General features: G+C 36.4%; 4 protein-coding genes across 4 annotated transcripts; 3 read left to right on the forward strand and 1 right to left on the reverse strand.

Annotated features, from left to right (window-relative positions):
- Positions 1 to 2,697: 2,697 nt before the first annotated feature.
- LOC18024081 (serine/threonine-protein kinase WAG2) lies at positions 2,698 to 4,137 on the forward strand. Its single transcript, XM_006407025.2, has one exon. It carries the CDS (start codon positions 2,698 to 2,700, stop codon positions 4,135 to 4,137), a length of 1,440 nt encoding a protein of 479 aa, XP_006407088.1.
- A 2,293-nt stretch (positions 4,138 to 6,430) lies between these two features.
- Positions 6,431 to 6,871, forward strand: LOC112088981. The gene has a single exon (XM_024159650.1). It carries the CDS (start codon positions 6,557 to 6,559, stop codon positions 6,701 to 6,703), a length of 147 nt encoding a protein of 48 aa, XP_024015418.1. The 5' UTR covers positions 6,431 to 6,556; the 3' UTR covers positions 6,704 to 6,871.
- A 428-nt stretch (positions 6,872 to 7,299) lies between these two features.
- On the reverse strand, positions 7,300 to 9,393 carry LOC18024082. Its single transcript, XM_006407026.2, has 5 exons — positions 9,036 to 9,393; positions 8,689 to 8,936; positions 8,562 to 8,595; positions 7,800 to 8,461; positions 7,300 to 7,716 (listed from the first exon to the last, which is right to left on the reverse strand). The coding sequence occupies exons 1-5, from the start codon at positions 9,391 to 9,393 to the stop codon at positions 7,459 to 7,461; spliced, it is 1,560 nt and encodes a 519-aa protein (XP_006407089.1). The 3' UTR covers positions 7,300 to 7,458.
- A 5,176-nt stretch (positions 9,394 to 14,569) lies between these two features.
- On the forward strand, positions 14,570 to 18,871 carry LOC18024083 (protein STRUBBELIG-RECEPTOR FAMILY 7). Its single transcript, XM_006407027.2, has 16 exons — positions 14,570 to 14,781; positions 15,313 to 15,445; positions 15,542 to 15,613; positions 15,710 to 15,775; positions 15,856 to 15,927; positions 16,014 to 16,082; positions 16,172 to 16,243; positions 16,324 to 16,389; positions 16,475 to 16,537; positions 16,621 to 16,946; positions 17,035 to 17,324; positions 17,409 to 17,680; positions 17,760 to 17,892; positions 18,005 to 18,138; positions 18,235 to 18,391; positions 18,483 to 18,871. Exons 1-16 carry the CDS (start codon positions 14,688 to 14,690, stop codon positions 18,606 to 18,608), a joined length of 2,145 nt encoding a protein of 714 aa, XP_006407090.1. The 5' UTR covers positions 14,570 to 14,687; the 3' UTR covers positions 18,609 to 18,871.
- The last annotated feature ends 887 nt before the right edge of the window (positions 18,872 to 19,758 follow it).

Consider the following 19,758-nt stretch of genomic DNA (forward strand, 5'->3'; position numbering starts at 1 on the left):
TCACAGCATAAGTTTGAATGTGAGTTTTTAGAATGGTTTGGAATGTGAGTTTTTAGAATGGTTTGGAATGTGAGTTTTTAGAATGGTTATATATGTGTGTGTGTGTCTGTGTACACTAAATTATAGACATCTTATAATGATGAGATATTTTTTTCTTTCTGTTAGAAGTAGTTGTGGCAAAAAAATGCAACTATTCATCACATGAAAGGTTAAGCATTATTTCATTTTGAAATAATGGTTTCTCTTAATAATTAATACAGGTTGGATTCTTTGCCCCCCATCAATTATTTTCTCTAATTTTTTTTCCTTCCTTTTGCAGTGTCTTATTCGTAGCATTTGAAATCGAAACAAATAAAAATAAAAAAATTATAATATGAGTTACTCATTCGAGAATCGATATAATAAATACTAGTAAAGTAATTGATATGATATATGCATGCGTTACATAGACACCATCACCCCAATTGTGGATCGCAAAGGTAAAACTACTTCATTGTAATTCTGTGAGAATATAAGAAGGTATAATTATGTTCGTCGACAAGAGTACAGATGGATCTTTTTATGCCAAATTAAACCACGTGGTTAAGCAATAAAGTGCCATTACTCCTAATGCAAATCGCTTAATGATATATTGACAATTTGACATTATAGTGTTCATTTACCGGTTAACACATATACTTGGGGTAAGATCCTCGTGTTTTCCTTTTCCTGACATCTTGGGATTACAGTTTTTGTTTCACGATTTTCTTTTGCATCATGCAATTGTGTTCCGGTATGATCTGGCATATATTTCACTTATTTACAGTTCATTAATGATATTATAAAAGACTATATACAAAATTTCTCTTATATAAGCAAATTTTTTGAAGTTCACCTAAACCAAGGAAATGTATGGAATATTGGAATCCTTCAAGACATATCAAAAAAAAAAAATTTATATGTTCTTTAGTGTCGTTTTTAGGTGTGCATCGAGAACCGCTTATCATTTTGCGGATTATTTAGCAAATGCCGCCCTATGTTCTTTCCTCCCAAATGAACTATCTGCGTTTTAATGAAATTTGTTGTTCAAAAGAGAAAACCAATCATTTTTTCTGTGTAGACTCTTCGCTATACGACCGTTTAAGCCATTGACTAACCGTCAAACTCTCCTCTTATCTTTCTTAAGAAAACATATACCGTATTTTATAGATTTAAAATTATAGCTTTCTGAACCTGACGGACGAGCAATCCACGAGCTTATAAGTTGATAGCTTCAATAATTGATTCTTTTTTAAAACAAAGATGGTAGTTTATATAATAAAAAATAATAATAATAATTTAGGTAGGAAGTAAATGGGAAGTAATTATTGGAAGAATTATTATCCTAATTATATATTAGATTTTAAAAAGAGAGGCCCACAGAGAACAGATTAGAAAATCGATAGAAGCGACAAAGGGGGGGTCCCATGTTGGCCACGTGGCAGACAAAGTAAGACTTTTGAGCCGACGTGGGTCCCGCAACGGTAAGAAGCCATAGTAATGGCCCATCACATGGATCCAGTTCCCATATTCTCTTCAACATGCGAATCCCTCTTCAAAATTCTGACCCACCCAAAAATCAACGATGAAGTTTTATGTTTTAATATTAAATAATTATTCTTAAAATGCATCGTTTTGAGAAAATATTAATTAGTTTTCATCATCATTTTTTGTTTAACAAAAGGTACTAAAATACTTTATTCACAATTATTTAGTACTCTATATCCTTAAGTTGCCACATTACACTGCTTATAAGATATGAATTTTCCTTTCAGACTTTCTCCAAAAAAAAAAAAGATCTTGTGTGTGTAAAGACTTGTAAATGCCCATGCATGCATAGGGGTGGTACTTGGTAGAGTTAGCATAGAAACTTGATAGATGACAATATGACATAATTTGTATTTGTTGGATTATGGCGAAAAGTAAACTTATATCTCAAAATTATTGTGTTTCAACTAATAGTCTTGCTACGCAAAAGCTGTACTATTTTAGCATTAAACGTATATAATTGACTCCTTAAACGATAGATAAGATTACCGTAGTCTCAGCTGAGTACACGTAAGCATGATGAAGCTAAATTCGAGGAACGTTACAGCCGACAAACTGTTACCGCCTCATGAATGCACACAGTCGCGCATTTACTCTCACTGACCTTAAGTTTCTTCACATTGATTCACGCACCGATTAAAAATTACGGTAAAGCCAATTATATTTTTTTTTTGTAGAAGTAAAATACTAATTTCCCTCAACTCTAAATTTGTTTTTTCCCTCCAACTCAGTAATTTCTCTTGAGCTATTGTTAAAATCGTAACTGCTTAATTTCTGAAAATATTATCATCCATGTGTTAAAGACATGTGATAAAACAAGCATGTGACTGCACACCCAAAATTAAACATAATTCCAATCCATGATTAAAATTTAAGATTAAACAAAAATGAACCGTTAAGGTCAGACGAATCACATTACCTTGTCCTTTCCTCAACTTCCTCATGTCAAGCCTAAATCGCCCGAACATAACCTTTTTCTTTAATCAATAATATAGTAATTAACTAATGAATCACCTTCTTCCTCTCCATTCTCAACTATCTTCTTTATAAATATCTCAGAATTCCCCGCCCTTTAAACACACAAACACACACACACAAAAAGAAGTGAATATAACAAGAAGAAGAAAAAAAATGGAAGAGGAAGATATATATTTCCCCGACACCGATCTTGATCTCAGCTTCACATCCACCGTCACCGACCGTACATTTGCCTCCTCAAGCGGACGCTCCAGCCTCACGCTAAGCTTCAACGACAGACTCTCAACTTCATCCGTCGTAACAAACTCCTCCACCTCCTCCTCCACCGTCAACCACCGTCGTCACGATCCTCACTGGTCGGCAATCAAATCGGCAAAACATCTCTCCTCCACCGGAAACATCCACCTCCGTCACCTGAAACTAATACGCCACCTCGGCACCGGAAACCTAGGCCGAGTCTTCCTCTGCAACCTCCGCGACTCCTCCGCAAGATTCGCTTTAAAAGTCATCGATCGAAACAACCTCACGACGGCGAAAAAGCTATCTCAAGTCGAGACGGAAGCAGAGATCCTCTCCTTGCTAGACCACCCTTTCCTCCCTACGCTCTACGCTCGTATCGACGAGTCTCACTACACGTGTCTCCTCATCGATTATGCTCCCAACGGAGACTTACATTCCTTGCTCCGCAAGCAACCTGGTAACCGTTTACCGATTCAGCCGGTTAGGTTCTTCGCCGCGGAAGTCCTCGTCGCCTTAGAGTACCTTCACGCAATGGGAATCGTATATCGAGATCTCAAACCGGAAAACGTTTTGCTCCGGGAAGACGGACACGTCATGTTGTCGGATTTCGATCTCTGTTTTAAATCCGACGTTGTCCCTACTTTTAAATCTCGCCGGTATCGGAGAACTTCTTCTTCACCGTCGCTCCGTCGGCGGAGGAGCGGTTGCTTCTCCGGGGTCGCGGCAGAGGATAAGTACGAGAGGGAGGAGATCGTGGCAGAGTTTGCGGCGGAGCCAGTGACGGCGTTTTCACGGTCTTGCGTCGGAACTCACGAATATCTTGCGCCGGAGCTAGTCTCCGGCAATGGACACGGAAGCGGAGTAGATTGGTGGGCCTTCGGAATATTCCTTTACGAGTTGTTGCACGGAACGACGCCGTTTAAAGGATGTAGTAAAGAGGAGACCCTGCGCAACATAGCATCGACCAATAAGAACATGAGTTTCCACGGTGATTCAGAGGAAGCGAAGGACTTGATCGAGAAGCTTTTGGTGAAGGATCCGAGGAAAAGGCTAGGATGCGCCAGGGGTGCGCAAGATATCAAACGTCATCCGTTTTTCGACGGGATTAAGTGGCCGTTGATTAGGCATTATAAGCCACCGGAAGAAGTTAGAGGTCTTGTGATTAAGAAGTCGCCGAGATCACATGCTGGTCACGTGACGGCAGTTTCACCGCGACGGAGGAAGTCGTTTTTGTGGAGGGCATTGTCTTATTTACTGCGCGGTAAAAGCTCTAGTGGTGGAAGTAAAAATCATAGCAACAGTAATTATTATCATTATGTAAGCAAAAGCTACGCGAGTCGCAAACGCGTTTAAGGCTGTCTTGCGTTTTTTTTTTCCTTTTTCAATTTTCTTAGAGGTGAAGCAACACAAACATAGAGATAGAGAGTGTATATGCGTATTACTATTAGTGAATGTATACAATAGGATGTTCAACGATTTTGTGTCTGAATATTATACCACAATACATAGTCTTCTAGACTTCTATCATATCTTCGTCTATATTCTACTGACTGCGTAAGTATCATTTCACTAACTCCAATCAAACGATTATTGGCTCTTAAGCAAGGTTTTCTAAAAGAAGACATGTAACTTCGTTTTTTCAGTTTACTGAACTAAACATTTGGTGACAAAGACGTTAAATATAACAATGATTTGAACATACTAGTTACTAATTAGAGACATATATATGGGTATTGGTCAAAAAAAAAGAGACATATATATGGGTCTAACCGTCTAAGAACCATACTTTTTTTTTTTTTACAAAAATGAAGTGGAGTTTAAGAAATTGGGCCTTACTGTTAGGCCGATTATATCTAAATGCAATTGAGTAAGAGGGATACTAGTAGTAGTAGTCCACATTGTATCCTTCGATTTATTGGAATGTGGGCGCATTATTTTGGGTGTAAGAAACAACATAATCAAAATTATGATTCTGGTTGGGCTTAGAATCATTAGACTCACAATAACATAACATATATATGTTAATACATACAACATGATTGAGAAGACTTTAGTTTGATCCAAATCTGTTATGATCCGGAAATTAATTCACGAAGTGACGCAGAATTGATTAGAAAAATGAGGAAGAAATCAAGAGGGATGATTGTGTTCTACCAGCTGTAAAACCGCAACGAATGATAGAGAAACGGGAACAGTCACAATCTCGCTTACAGAATTTGTTTTGCGTAATTTGACACTGGTTTAAAATAATGCTATTAAACCCTGATATGGTTGGTCCGACCACAATCTACAAAATATATTTCATTCTAGTTTTTGTGACCGGTTTATGATATATTTTAAAAAAAAAACCATTTAAAACTTTAAAAGTAGTTTACCAAGCTAGCAAGCCAAAGAAAAGTCCATTATCAACAAGTCAACAACCTATTTTGGTAGATTTTTTTTAAAAAACCTAAAATTCAACCATGCATACGTTTTTTTAACAACAAAACACGACGTTTCATTAAGCTGGTGGAGAAAATCCATACACATAAGAAAGCCAATTCAATACCGAGGAACTTACACATAGGAAAATATAACACCTTGTGCTCTTGTAACGGCAAAATTAAATTGAAGCAGTCAGTAACAAGGCGAATATCAGTCAATGAGATCGAGTTCGAAGTATTTTTATCATGATATAAATTAAATGGTCTAGCTATATATTTTTCGATCCGGTTTGATTCGGTGATTTGATGCTCTTAGATATTATTATTCAGTTTTGATCACATTGGTTGGAGTTGAGATTTGAAAAAATAAAAAAGGGAGAGAAGCGAAGCAGCTCAAGTGGAGAAGGCGAAGATAAGATTGCCGGTTGCATGTTCCCCTAAACCTAAACCCAATCTCAATGTTTTGTCTTCTTTCAACATCTCTCCTCTTTTCATGCCCACCTTTCTCCCTTTTCTACTCTTTCTGTAGATTGTGTTGAAGCCTATTAAACAATGTTGTTAAGTTAAATCGATCATTTCCTCTAAGGGTTAATAACAAATAATATTAATCAACAGCTGTGTTTACCGCGTTTCTTACATATAAATAAAGGCGCACCAAATAGTGTAGGCCTATTAAACAATATACTAGATTATTTAATTCTCTGATGAAGTTCATTTTAGAAGAGCAGAATTTTGAATTGTATACTTGTGCATCTTGTTCCTTTCCATACACAATACCGTATTCGAATTTCGGGTCTGATAAAACTGAATACAAAAAAATACGATTAACATACCACAGGAAATATTTTGAAAGGATTCGTAATTTTTTTTGGGATGATCTTCCAATTTTTTAATGGAATTTTTATTTGTTGAAGTTTGTTATGCTATCTTTAATGTATAAAAAAAAACATAAAATGTGGTATCTTAAAGATTTGTTATCTTGCAACCCATAATATAATATTAGACAATGACAGAATATAGTATTTTATGTCCAAAATTATGATTTCGTGAAAGTATAGTTCCTTGGAGATTTCAAAGCGAGCCATGCAAATCCCAATGAACCAAAAAAAATCAAGACCATGTTCATCTGCTCTGAATTCACTTCCTTTTTATTTACTACACCTCTTTCTTCTTTTTTCTTCTCTATAAATACTCTTCAAATTCTTCTCTCCTTCATTGCAACTCTTTCATTTGCACTCTCTTCCATCACCCACAAAAGGGTTTTTTTTTTGGCCTTGGGCACCCAAAGTCTCAACCTTAAACCAAAAACAAAGTCTGTGATCACTAATATAAACCTAATTATCAATCCCATGGCAGAATTCAAGAGAAAGTTCAACAAAGGTCATGCCTTTACAAGCAAATGTGTTTCCTTGGTGAAGGAACAACGAGCTCGTCTCTATATTCTCCGCCGTTGCGCAACCATGCTTTGCTGCTGGTACATCCATGGCGATGAATAGAGAGAGCCCATTGAGTTCTTCTTTCAAATTAACCTCTACATATCACTATATATATTTATATATATCCTTCCTCTCCATCTCTTCTTCTTGAGGCTCCATTGGATGTTGAAGCTCTCTCTGTTGGTGTTGGTGCTGGACTCTCTTTAGTGGCTGCATGCATGGCTTGATCCCCCTTCAAGAACTTTTGATTCTCTCTCTTGTGTTGGTGCAAAACCCTGCGATGTCTTTTTTAAACCTAAAAGTCAACTCTTTTGGTTTTTTTTTTTTTTTTTTGTTTCCATGGGGTATTTTGCATCAACCAAAGGAGAGAGAGACATTAACCTCCGATTGAGCTGGCGAAGTTTTTACTGTTTTTGGAATATAGCGAGAGACCCCATGGATGATGTTATGTGAAAAAGGAGTTTCATACTGTGAATTCTTCTGGAATAGTTTCATTTTGACCAATGAGTTTTGGGTTTAGTTTCATTTTGACCAGTGAAGTCTTTTCTAGTTTCATCTATATATGACCTTATGACCTTAGATCTTCTTGTTTGATTTTTGCCTTTGGTTGTAACTTGTAATTGTAACCCGATGCGGGATAAAGAATAATAACACGATGAATAAACTTTCAATTTTTGCAATGTAGATATATTGGCTCAAGCTCAAAATTGAAAAACTAAACAAACAAAAAAACATCTTAATTTATTTTACAAACCAACATTTTAACGGTTTACTCTAAGAACAAGGTTCAAGATCAAACAAAAACAGAGCACTGTTCAAAGAGGGGACATCTGAAGGTCATAATCCGGTCCAAGCCTGACCGAGTTAACGTAGTCACTCGTGCAATGATCCGACAGACCTGGAACAAACAGTCCCATGATCCTAAACAAAATCCTAAACCATCCTTCTTTATAATCCGGTCCATAGATAAACCCCATTGTCAAGCCTCTAACCAACTCCCAAACTGCGTTTACATGACCAAGAATCTCGTAACGCATACCGTAAGGGTTCGGATCCGGCTCATCCTCTGCTTTCTGTCAAACATCCAAGAAAAACCATCAATTTCACATTCCAAATCTGAAATCCGTAAGTTTTATATAAGTGATGATAACATTACTGTCTCGTTGTAGAAGCTATCGTAGTAAAGACAGAGTCCGAAATGTTTATAGAGGAACGTATTGTTGTCGTAAGGCAGTCTCGGTACAAGATCGTTGCAGTATACAACTCGAAAGTATCGGTCAACGGGGTGATTCAGTTGATCTTTCATGAATAACCCGACTTCTCTGTTCCCGATCCTCGGTTGTCCAAACGTGTAAACACCAAGCAGCCTCTTCATCATCTCTGTCTCCTCTTTCAACACAAGCAATGTGGGAAACAGCACAGCTAAAGCACCACCTAAGCTGTGACCTGTGACTACAAATTGGGCGTTTTCGTGTTCTGAAAGCAAACGTTTCAGAGTTTTTCGAACTGCGTAATAGGCGCTTCTCTCTACCATCTCTAGGAGATAGTCTTTATGATTCTCTTCCTCGGAGGAGTGTTGATCGGAGAGATGGTAATGGAAAGTGGGAGTGTCGTCTCTGGTACCTAAACCCATGGCTTCGATGAAACCCATGTGAAGCTTTCCCACATTTGGGATTTCATACCAAGAATAGTCGAAATCGGTTCCCCAATCGTCTGCATCAAAGGGCTCAGTGCCTCTGAAGCTTATTAGTATCAAGTTTGCATCTTTCTGCTTATCCGTAAGTATAAAAACTTGTGTAGACATCTGCTTCTGATAATCTGTGAACATAGACACAAAAAAAGAAAACACATCCACACAAAGTGTTCAAATATAAAGTGAAAACTGTTAAGAAGCTAAATCTTGCTATCTAATTCTCACCATTCCAACAATCCAAGAACTCCACCACATTCATCTGCAGACATTAAGACATGGAAACTTTTATTAAAGTTGGAAACTTTTTCCCACATGAAAATGTATCTGAAGTTTATATTCTTAAATAGCTTGCCTTCCAATGGAGATTAACGACATTTTCAACAACCTTGGCGTTCTCATACGCAAGCTTCGACGCCATCACACACAAATCCATAAGCCCACGATTTCCCGGTTCGATTCTAACCCTTGCAGAAGAACCCGAATCAATGCTCACCAACTGTTCGACGAAACTCCAACTCTTGTACAGATCAATTCGCCCATCAAGGTGCCCAATCGTACTAATAAACGTCACAGAGCCTCTTTCTGGTATCACAACTTTCGCTGCAACACAAAATCAATTCGCATTAAAATCATCCAAACTCATAAAAATGCGATTTTTTTTTCTTCTTCGTTTCTGTCAAAGTTTGTAACTTTACTTACCTTGAATAAACCCGAAAAGCAAACCGAAGAAGCCGCCATTGGCAGACAATAGATTGAGGAGAAAGTCAACGAAGAAACCTGTGTATTCCATTGGCGTTCGGAGAAGTCCGATGATCTTACGGACCAGAATCGAAACCACGATTACCCAACGGTGATCTTCCGCTTCCTCATCGATCACTGTCGTGTTCCTACTGGAGTATTCATCAGGCCATTCCAGGAACTTTTCCTTACTCGTTTCGTCGCCTCTCAAACCGTACCAAAACAGGTCTCTGTACCCACCTCGGTGAGGTCGAACGATCAAGTAGTTCGACCCGTGACCCGGATTCGAAGCCGAACCCGATTCGTTGTGTTGGTGCATGTCTCTGGTTCCCTCTCTTCTTTTGTATCCTATCAAATAGAAGGTAGCTTAATAATGTAATATGGATGAATGTATATGCATGCATATACCTCTCTGTTTGTATTTAGGCTTTAATTTGTTGCTTGTCTTTTTGGTTAAAGCATATTTTTAGTTAAGCCTCGTCACTATCGTATCAAGTACTGCAGATTCTGATTTTTTTTAGTTAGCTTGTAGCTTGTTTACTTTTCTTTTCTTTTTGTTTTTTAGATTATTTTTGTCAATGGGGAAACCAAAATAATTGTATCAGTAACGAACAAGAAAAACTAGTTTTGGAAAGTTCGACTAATTCGTAACCAAAACGAAAGTTGGACTAGTTAATGCGCTTTGGAGTCATCTGACCAAAAAGGAAAAAAAAACGACTTTTTTCACCTGCCATTCTTTTCAACTTTCAACTGAGTTGAGTGTATATTAAGGAACGTTTTCTTTTCATATGTTCTATGCGTAATAGATGAATCTCAGTTGTTACTTGTTGTATTCAATTGAGTCTATATTAAGGAACGTTTTCTTTTCATATGTTCTATGCCTAATAAATCTCAGATGTTACCAGAGCCGTATTTGAGATTTCTCTAACTACAAGCGAAAAGAAAAAATTAACCTTTTAAAACTTTTTTTAATACAGTTTAGCCCACAAATAATTAGCAAAAAGAAGAAAAAAATAACAAATATGCATTTGGAAAGAATTGAACCCAGCTAAACTTCTAACCAAACATGCTTTTACTTATTCACAAACCACTTAGACTAATTCAAACTCTGAAAAATTAGCCCTAAAAAAATATTTAACTCCTGTAACTCTGAAATACATGTTTTATTAGGTTGTGCTTAGCACGGCTCTTGGATGTTACTATGATACTTGTTACTTGTTACGGCTTATACTTCCAGCATTTCTTATAATAAATAAAAAAACAAACAAACAGTACTTTCTTCACTTTTACAGTTTACTATAAAGAACACTTAAATTGGATAACCGAAATATTATTAGCACCAAAAAGAATAATCGTTCTGTCAGGAGTCAGGACTAATGCAAGATAAACGTAGGCACCTCACACGTGTGACGTGTCGATGTTCAGAAAGTGGGCCTCTGTCCTCAACGGCCCAAAAATCCAAACATCTTACGTAGTCCATGTGTCATGTTGTTCTCGCTCTTTCTTACCCATCTTTTGACAAATGTTTCATTGCTATCTCACACTTTGCCCCAAAATAATCTTTTTTTTTGGACATCGCGTAAGATAGTCTTTCTAAGCTAAGATTTTACATAAATGTGTCACTTTACATGTATTGTCAAACGGTTTCCAATAATGCACATAACCTTTATTGGAGGAAATATTGAATCACATGTTTATTCAATTTTACGGCAAATCCCTATGATTGAGAATTTGGGATGATTGAGAATGTGCTTTTATGTTGTGGTTAGTGTAGAAGTATATTGGGTTTGGCAAGTAGATTTGATCGTTGTAACATAAAGCTGTGAGCACTTCGTCGTTTAAGGTGAAAGGACCGGCCGGTTAAAGCGGCACTCTCGACTCTCGCTATAGATTTATTAAAAAGGCTCGGTTTATATCATTTAATGCAAGGTTTGCAACTTTTTAAAACAAATAAAATTATCCTCTCTTGACATGCACGCAACACGTCGGTTCTGTCTCTTCTCAGTTCTCAATCCTTATTCCGAAAGAAAGTGTAAACTCTTCAACAAGCAAAGCATTTTTTCTTATGTATCTCTTTTCTCAGACGGCTAAATAAATAAAATGATTTGTACCGTTTTGTTTATCTTTTTGATTTTTAGTATTTAAAGTTCATACAGCGGAATTTTCAAAAAGAGGAGAGAAAATTCTACATCATATGGCAGAATATTTATACTTCTAGAATTTAAATGGAGGCGGATTATCTGTTCAGAATCTTTGTTGTGATAGCGTTAGTTGAATAGGCTATTTTGAATATGTAAACGATACATATATATATATATATATTATATATATATATATTCGTGTGTGTGTTCATAGGTTATACATATACCAAAACAAATGCTACAATTTTATGTAGTTTTTAATTAAGTTAATGGAGTACTGTTTTTCTTTGATTCTTTCTATGAGATTTTCTGGTGGACTTACTTGTTAACAAGTGGTTTATTTGATATTCCTAGAAACTAGTGTTGGAATAACTTTCAGTACTCTGTTTATATAAATTAAAAGAAATATTCTATCCGGTCCGTATGTAACACAAAAAAAAAACATATACAATGCCGAGTCTAGACTCCGAAAGAATAAAAAAAATAAAGAGCAGAGAGCCAGAGACTGCTAAGTTTGTATTACGAACTTACGAATAATTTATAGGATTCAGAGTCGCATAACGCTATATAGTGCAGATACTTTACTTATCAGAGCATCTCGTACACTCAGAATTTGATCTTACTTTTTCATGTGTAGGGTTAATAGACCAAATGAACTGGTCTGTATAGGTCATTGCAAAAATAAAATTATAGGATCCATAATCTATATAAAGGGTTTCTAGTGGGACTACTTGAAAATCCGGAGTGGAAAAACCTCTTTTGAAGAAAACCATACAAGTAGTATATACACAATCGATTATAAAAAATGTTGGAAATAAATAAATACAAGCATACACAATACACACTAACACACACACACACCGGCCAATTTTATATGGAAGCAAATAGTTTTCCTCCATCCTTGCGAAAGGACTACCACAATAACGTAATTAGGTCGCCTATCTTTTTGGACACGAGTGAAATCAAAACGACGCGTAGTTTGTCGGCAAACAAATAAACGGCAGCACATTACGCGTAGTCTAGTCAGGGATCGTCTGACGTCGTCTTGTAGTTAACGGATTAATTGGTTTTTCTGGAAGATTTGTGGTTACGAGCTTATGTTTTGTCATTTTTATATTGATTTGAACTTCTTCTTTTTCGTTTATTTTTTCTTTATAAGAACTTTTAATTCATCGAACATAATAGTCCGTGTCAAATGTCGATAGAAATTAGAATTATATTCCTAATACATAATCCACTTGACAATACAATCCTACAAAATTTATAATGAACTGAAATTATTACTAACAGTGAGACAAAAAAATAATAATGAACAAATAGTAGCTTGCTGAGATTGTTTTCGTCACCCGATAAAATATCTGTAGATAAACATCAGGTTTTTTCGAAGCTAACTTGCTTGTGTTTCGTTTGCATCTAATTTTTTCTTCAAATCTGTTTTTGTTTTTAAATATTTAGTTAATTGCTCGGATGTTCCCCTAACCCAACCCGGGAACGGACCGGAGGGTCATTTTAGCTAATAAATATTTATCGGAAAAATAAATATGCTGGAGAGATACGTCAAATCTTTCATTTTAGTAATTTATACTATCCGTGTCACACCTTGAGCTGGCACACGCACACGCTTGGCTTCAAGCCTCGATTGATCTATTCATTGACCTAAATTATAACATTAGGCAGATTAACAAATTTGTTTTGAAATGATCCAACATACGTGGGAATATAAAAACTCTGTATTTGCGGGGTTCGTAGTATAAGAGTTTTAGCTATCTAAAGGACTACTTATGTTACTGTATAAATTTAATCTACCATTTTGTGATGTATGAATTGTAGAAAAACAGATAGATGTCGCCAATAGTTTTCTCAAAATTGTATGATGAAAACATATATTTGAACTACTATTATTCCAAAATGCTTAATGCCAAACCCCGTGTCAAATATATATTTGTCTCGTCGGTGCATTTTAAAACTAATATCCCAAAAAAAAAAAAAAAAAAAAACTAATATCCCAAACACGTATTTTTGGCCGGTCAAATACTAAGGTCAAGTGAACAAGTTATTAATTAAACTGAGAAAAATCAAGAAAGCGAACGTACACTAAGAAATTTTCAACGAAAACGTTAACTAAGTGAATGAGAGGCAAACCACGTACAATGACCGATTAACACGTTTTTACCAAACTATTTATTTCATTTTAATTGGAATAATCTATCTAAATGATTCATTATCGATGATGTAACTTTGAGTTTGACAATAATTTGAAAGTTAGCGAGATGATTGGCATACATAACAATACTGAATGACGATTTACGATGTACCATTTAACTAATAATGTTAAACATAATCAGGAAATAGTTTTTTTTTGTGTGCTAAGTTCTCTTTTATGACACACATTGATCTGAACTAATTTCCGTCTCTCTAATAGAAAAGGTCATGGTTGCTACAAGGATCTCGTGAGTTTTATTACTGATACAATGTATACCCATAATTGCGATATTAGTGCGTGTTTTAACTCATATTCACTCACCCACATGTTTCTTCTCAAACAAAAAAATTACCTTTTTTGCACAACAAACAAACAAAAAAATTACCTTTTTTGCACAACAAACTCATTAGTCTAGTAAGAAAATTAACTTTTTACTCGATTTCCTTTAAAATCCCACTTAGATGTGAAGGAAAAGTAATTATTTCTTCAAAGCAATGACTGATAGACAAATCATAGCCAATCTTCAAAGTAATCTATACTGTATGAAAGCTTCGTTTTGTTTTTAAAAAGACAATAAAAATAAACTCTGTATGAATTTTTTGAATCACAGAAAAAATGTTAGTACTGTATTAGCTAAAAGGAAAATATAATTAAAATAACGAAAAGAGAGAAGAATATACAACCTTTTAAAGCGCGTAGGCCTTATGAAAACTACAGGTAGTTATTACTTTAATTTGTATATGTATTTTCTTTAATTCGTGGGAATGGGAGATAAAAACCAAAAGACAATGTGTCAAACCATAACCATGATACACCAACCAAGATAAATTGATTTAGTAAATTTCATGGACAAATTTAAAAGGATAATTAGTGAATTATCCTACTAAGTGTAACATTAATTAATATTAAATGAAAATGATTGAATAAACAAATGTAAAAAAGTATATCGAAAACAAAAAATGCTAAGCTAAGCGCCGTAGCCTATTTCTATGGCTCTTGGATTCTTACTTATAGCAAATCGTGCTTGCCAGCTTTACTCGATAAATTCGTCTTATGGCAGAAACAGTATAAAATCTAGCTAACAAAAATTTATCCTCAAATAATATTAATAAAATAAATCGATGAACACAAAAGCCTGAAAATTTACAAATTCAGTTTTTTGGGTTTTTGCCATTTGGGTTTTCTTTTGTCTCATTTGGTTTTAGAGAGAGAGAGAAAGGGAGAGAGAGGGAGAGAGAGGGAGAGAGAGGGAGAGAGAGGGAGAAGAAGATGACTGAGAATCGGTTGGTTTTGCCTCTGTTTATACTCTGCATTGTTGGGTTTGAGCCAAGTCTCATTCATGGAGCCACAGATGCATCAGATAGTGAGTTTACTTTTTTCATTTTCCTTAAAATCTTGCACTGTGTTTTATCTCTTTCTCCCCAAAAAGTCTCAATCTTTTCATTTTTATTTCTTTGTAATCCATCATTTGTGTAAGTTTTATCGGTGATTCTGGGTTTATGTTTCTTACGAGCTTTTGATTTCTTCATCCCCAAAACTCAAAACTTTCTGTCATGATGTTCTTTTCTTCAAAACGGGTTTGTTTCGTCCAAAGTGGGTTTCACCAAATCTCGAATCTTTTCTCTTTTCCACTTACTTTTTATTTTGTTTCTTCTTTCCTTTCTTGTGTGTATCTTTTTCTGGGCTTTTTTTGTTGTTGTTGTTCAGTCTCAAGCATTTCTTCAACTAGACCGGAAACTTTAAGTCCTCTCATAGTTCATAAAACCCCAATGATCTCTTATCTTGGATCTGCTTGACGGAATCAAAAAAAAAAAATCAAAAATGATGATGATTCAATCCATGGTTTGAAATGTTCCCCCATGGTCTCTGATTCAGTGATTCTCAATATGTGCAGCTTCGGCGTTGAACACCATGTTCAGCTCCATGGGTTCTCCAGGACAGCTATCACAATGGACAGCATCAGGAGGTGATCCTTGTGGCCAAAACTGGAAAGGCATAACGTGCTCTGGCTCAAGAGTTACTCAAATGTAATGATTTTTGTATCATATTCAAATAAATGTGTCCTGTCTTGTTTTCTCTTGTATCTATGCTTGATACATTTTTTTTTTTTTATCTACTTGCAGAAAGTTATCAGGTCTTGGACTTTCTGGATCACTAGGATATATGCTTGATAAATTGACTTCTGTAACTGAGTTGTAAGTTTCACATTCCATGATACTTCAAAAATTCATTTCTTTTGTATCTAATGACATAGCTTATAATCTCATGGATTGTTCTGGCGAAACATGCAGTGATCTAAGCAGCAATAATCTTGGAGGCGATTTGCCATATCAGCTTCCTCCAAACGTTGAGAGATTGTATGTTTGATGATTTTCTTTATATGTTCGACAAGTTTCTCTGTGTGTTACCAAGTTGATAAAATTTCTGAATTGTTTAGGAATCTTGCTAATAACCAGTTCACTGGATCTGCTCAGTATTCCATTTCTCTAATGACACCTCTCAAGTACCTGTAAGTTCTTAGTTTAGTTCAGTTATTTATCTTCGAACATCTTTTGGAGAAGATAGGTTATTTAATGCTCATTTGGTTTTTCCCAGCAATCTTGCTCACAATCAGTTGAAGCAACTAGCTATTGACTTCACGAAACTCACATCTCTTACTATCTTGTAAGATCTTTTCTTCCTGACTTCTCTCAGTTAAGAAACTTGATTAGCTGAAAAACAAGAGTTTTGACAAAATTCATGTGTGGTTTCAGGGACCTCTCTTCCAATTCTATCACGGGCTCTCTTCCGAGCACCTGTCGCTTTCTAACGAGTGCAAAATCAATGTAAGTATTCTCCATGTATTGAAAGAAATCACTATAAGGGAACCAGCTAATACTAACATTGTGTTTGTTGAACTTCACAGTTATCTTCAGAACAATCAGTTCTCAGGCACAATCGATGTACTAGCAAGCCTTTCTCTCGAAAATTTGTGGGTAACTGAAGCTTATCTGTTTTAAAAAGCTATCACATTTAAACATCAATTTGAATGATTTTCTTGCTGAATGCTTCCTCAGGAATATTGCAAACAATCGTTTCACGGGTTGGATCCCAGATTCTTTGAAAGGCATTAACTTGCAGTAAGTTTTTCATTAGTTTCTTTGATTTTCTTGGAACTTTTTTCTTATCTCACTTATATTGTCCTGAACGATCTTGGAAACAGAAAGGATGGTAATTCTTTCAATTCGGGGCCTGCTCCTCCACCACCTCCTGGTACACCTCCCATCCGTAAATCACCTACTCCTAAATCCGGTAACGGTGAACACCGGTCCAATGGTGATTCCAACAGTAGCAATGTCTCAAAGAAATCAGGGATGGGAGCTGGTGGAATAGCAGGAATAGTCATTTCATTGTTAGTTGTAACAGCAGTCATAGCTTTCTTCCTGATCAAGAGAAAAAGATCAAAGCGGACATCGTCCACAGACATTGAAAAGACTGTTAACAACGTTAACCAACCCTTCACACTCGCTTCAAATGACTTTCATCAAGGCAATAACACGTTAAAGAAATATTGCTATAATGTCTATACATTGACGTGTTCTTATGGTATTCTAACTTTGTATTCACGTGGGTGCAGAGAATAAGTCGATACAGAATCCACCAGTAGTTGAGACAAAGAAACTAGATGCTTCTTTGTCGATGAATCTACGCCCTCCACCAGCTGAGCGACATAAGTCGTTTGATGAAGATGATTCAACTTTGAGAAAACCCATTGTTACAAAGAAAGCTGCTGTTGTTGTTCCTTCAAATGTGAATACGTATACGGTTGCGGATCTTCAAATAGCTACCAATAGTTTCAACGTTGAAAATCTTCTTGGTGAAGGGACTTTTGGAAGAGTATACAGAGCTCAGTTTGATGATGGAAAGGTAATTAATTTTATAGAACTCTTTACATGTAATAGCACAATTTCTTAATGTTCTGCTGCTGAGATATTGTTTTAATCTTAATAGATACTAGCCGTGAAGAAAATTGACTCGTCTGCGCTTCCTACTGACACGGCTGATGATTTCACCGAAATAGTATCGAAAATTGCGCACTTGGATCATGAAAATGTCACAAAGCTTCACGGTTACTGTTCTGAACACGGCCAACACTTGGTGATCTATGAGTTCCATAGAAACGGCTCATTGCACGACTTTTTACACCTTTCGGAAGATGAAAGCAAACCGTTGATATGGAATCCTCGCGTCAAGATCGCTCTTGGCACTGCGCGCGCATTGGAGTTAGTCTTTAAACATCTCTAACACATTATTGCCGGTTATACGGCAAGAGTCTCATGGAAAGTATTGTTGTTGTTGCAGGTACTTGCATGAAGTTTGTTCACCATCTATAGTCCACAAGAACATCAAATCAGCAAACATTTTACTTGACTCAGAGCTAAATCCGCACCTATCAGACTCAGGTCTCGCTAGTTTCCTTCCCACTGCGAATGAGGTATATACGGAGACTTCCAACACTTTTATACCTTCTCCAGTCTCTATTATTTGCTCTCTCTCTCTCTCTCTCTCTTTTGTCCATTACTTAATAGTTCTGATACAATGTGCAGCTACTAAACCAGAACGACGAAGGATACAGCGCACCAGAAGTTTCCATGTCAGGCCAATACTCTCTAAAGAGCGATGTTTACAGTTTCGGAGTAGTGATGCTTGAGCTTTTAACCGGAAGAAAACCATTCGACAGGTACTTCTTTTGTATATGATCCATATCTCTGTGGTAGTTAGGTGAGGAACTTTTTGTGAAGAGATAACTGATGTGCTTGATATTGCGGCGTGACAGCACAAGGTCAAGGTCTGAGCAGTCATTGGTGAGATGGGCAACACCTCAGCTTCACGACATTGATGCTTTGGGAAAAATGGTTGATCCAGCTCTCAAAGGGCTTTACCCTGTTAAATCTCTCTCCCGATTTGCAGATGTTATCGCCCTTTGCGTCCAGGTAATGTATATTATACATAGAAATGTGTGTCTGCAGATGGGAAGAATGAAATGAAAGTCTGAATGTAAATGGTGTTCTTAATTTGTGACAGCCGGAGCCAGAGTTTAGACCACCCATGTCCGAAGTGGTGCAGGCCTTGGTTGTGTTGGTGCAAAGAGCAAACATGAGCAAGAGAACTGTCGGAGTCGGTAGCTCCGGGACCAATGATTACATGTAAATTCTTTTACCTGAGAGACAAAAAACACTTTGCCCCTTTTTACTCCCTTGTCTGCTCGGATTATGGGTCGGAGGAGATAAAGTGACAGAGACAATCAACAAGACAAAAGTTTTCTTCTTTTTCTTTTGTTTTTTTCCATAAAACTGAGAGAATAACAACAACCATACGCATTGTACAATCACCATGTTTCCTTGTAAAATGTTCCCAATCTGTAGCTTCTTTTAGATTCCGACAACATGAACAAAGACCATCCCCTTTTGTGAGTTCCGAGCGAAGACGGTATTTGATTTTGCCATTGTATTGTATTTTCATTTTTTGGAATAAAGTTTCCTGTTAATAGTTGAACTTTATTAATCAATTTGTAAGTTGTGTGGTGCTAGTGAATTGATTGAAGCTGAAACAAAACGGTCGTGTTTTGAAATCTGATGGAAACTTTCTTTTAAGAGACATGATTGATGCAATTACAAAACCCCCAACTCATGTATTAGACACCCGACACTGAGCAAGATTGGTCTTGAGTCTCAACGGATATCATTGATTTCTGAAAAGAGCAAAGAAACAGAGGACGACATGTGGATACTTTATGACACGTAGCTTATAAACCGACTACAGTCATGCAAACCTCACGTGTGAATCTATCAATCACAACCATATATTATAGTAGCTATTGTATACACTTTGTAAAATCAATCAAAATAGAGAGAGAGAATGATGATCGGAAAATGGTGTAAACGTCTCGGAACCGCCGGGAAGAGTGATGGTCGGTACTATGGCGTGATTAGGACCATGGTTGGAAAAGCTTCGAACCGAGCCGGTGTTCATGGTTCCAGGACTCCCGACGCTAAAGCACTTAACAATGTAATTATATTCATATACATATGTAGCTAGTTTACCAACTACTTAACTAGGTCTATATTAGATATCAAATCCTTGTTTGCTAATTATTATTGAACAAATTGTCCTAGTAATTGTGAAATTCAATTCTTCTAATGCCTAGGAGGACGAGATTAGGGAGAGGATCAATAAAGGTATAGAAGACAAAGAGCAGAAAAGAAGAGAGGTTGAGACAAAAGTTGAAGACTCGCAAAGAGGATCCAACGACGATGCATCTTCTGCTCAGTGATTCACTAATGTTTTTTTTTTTCCTTTT

The sequence above is a fragment of the Eutrema salsugineum genome, unplaced genomic scaffold (genome assembly GCF_000478725.1).
Source record: "Eutrema salsugineum unplaced genomic scaffold, Eutsalg1_0 scaffold_13, whole genome shotgun sequence".
NCBI lineage: Eukaryota > Viridiplantae > Streptophyta > Magnoliopsida > Brassicales > Brassicaceae > Eutrema > Eutrema salsugineum.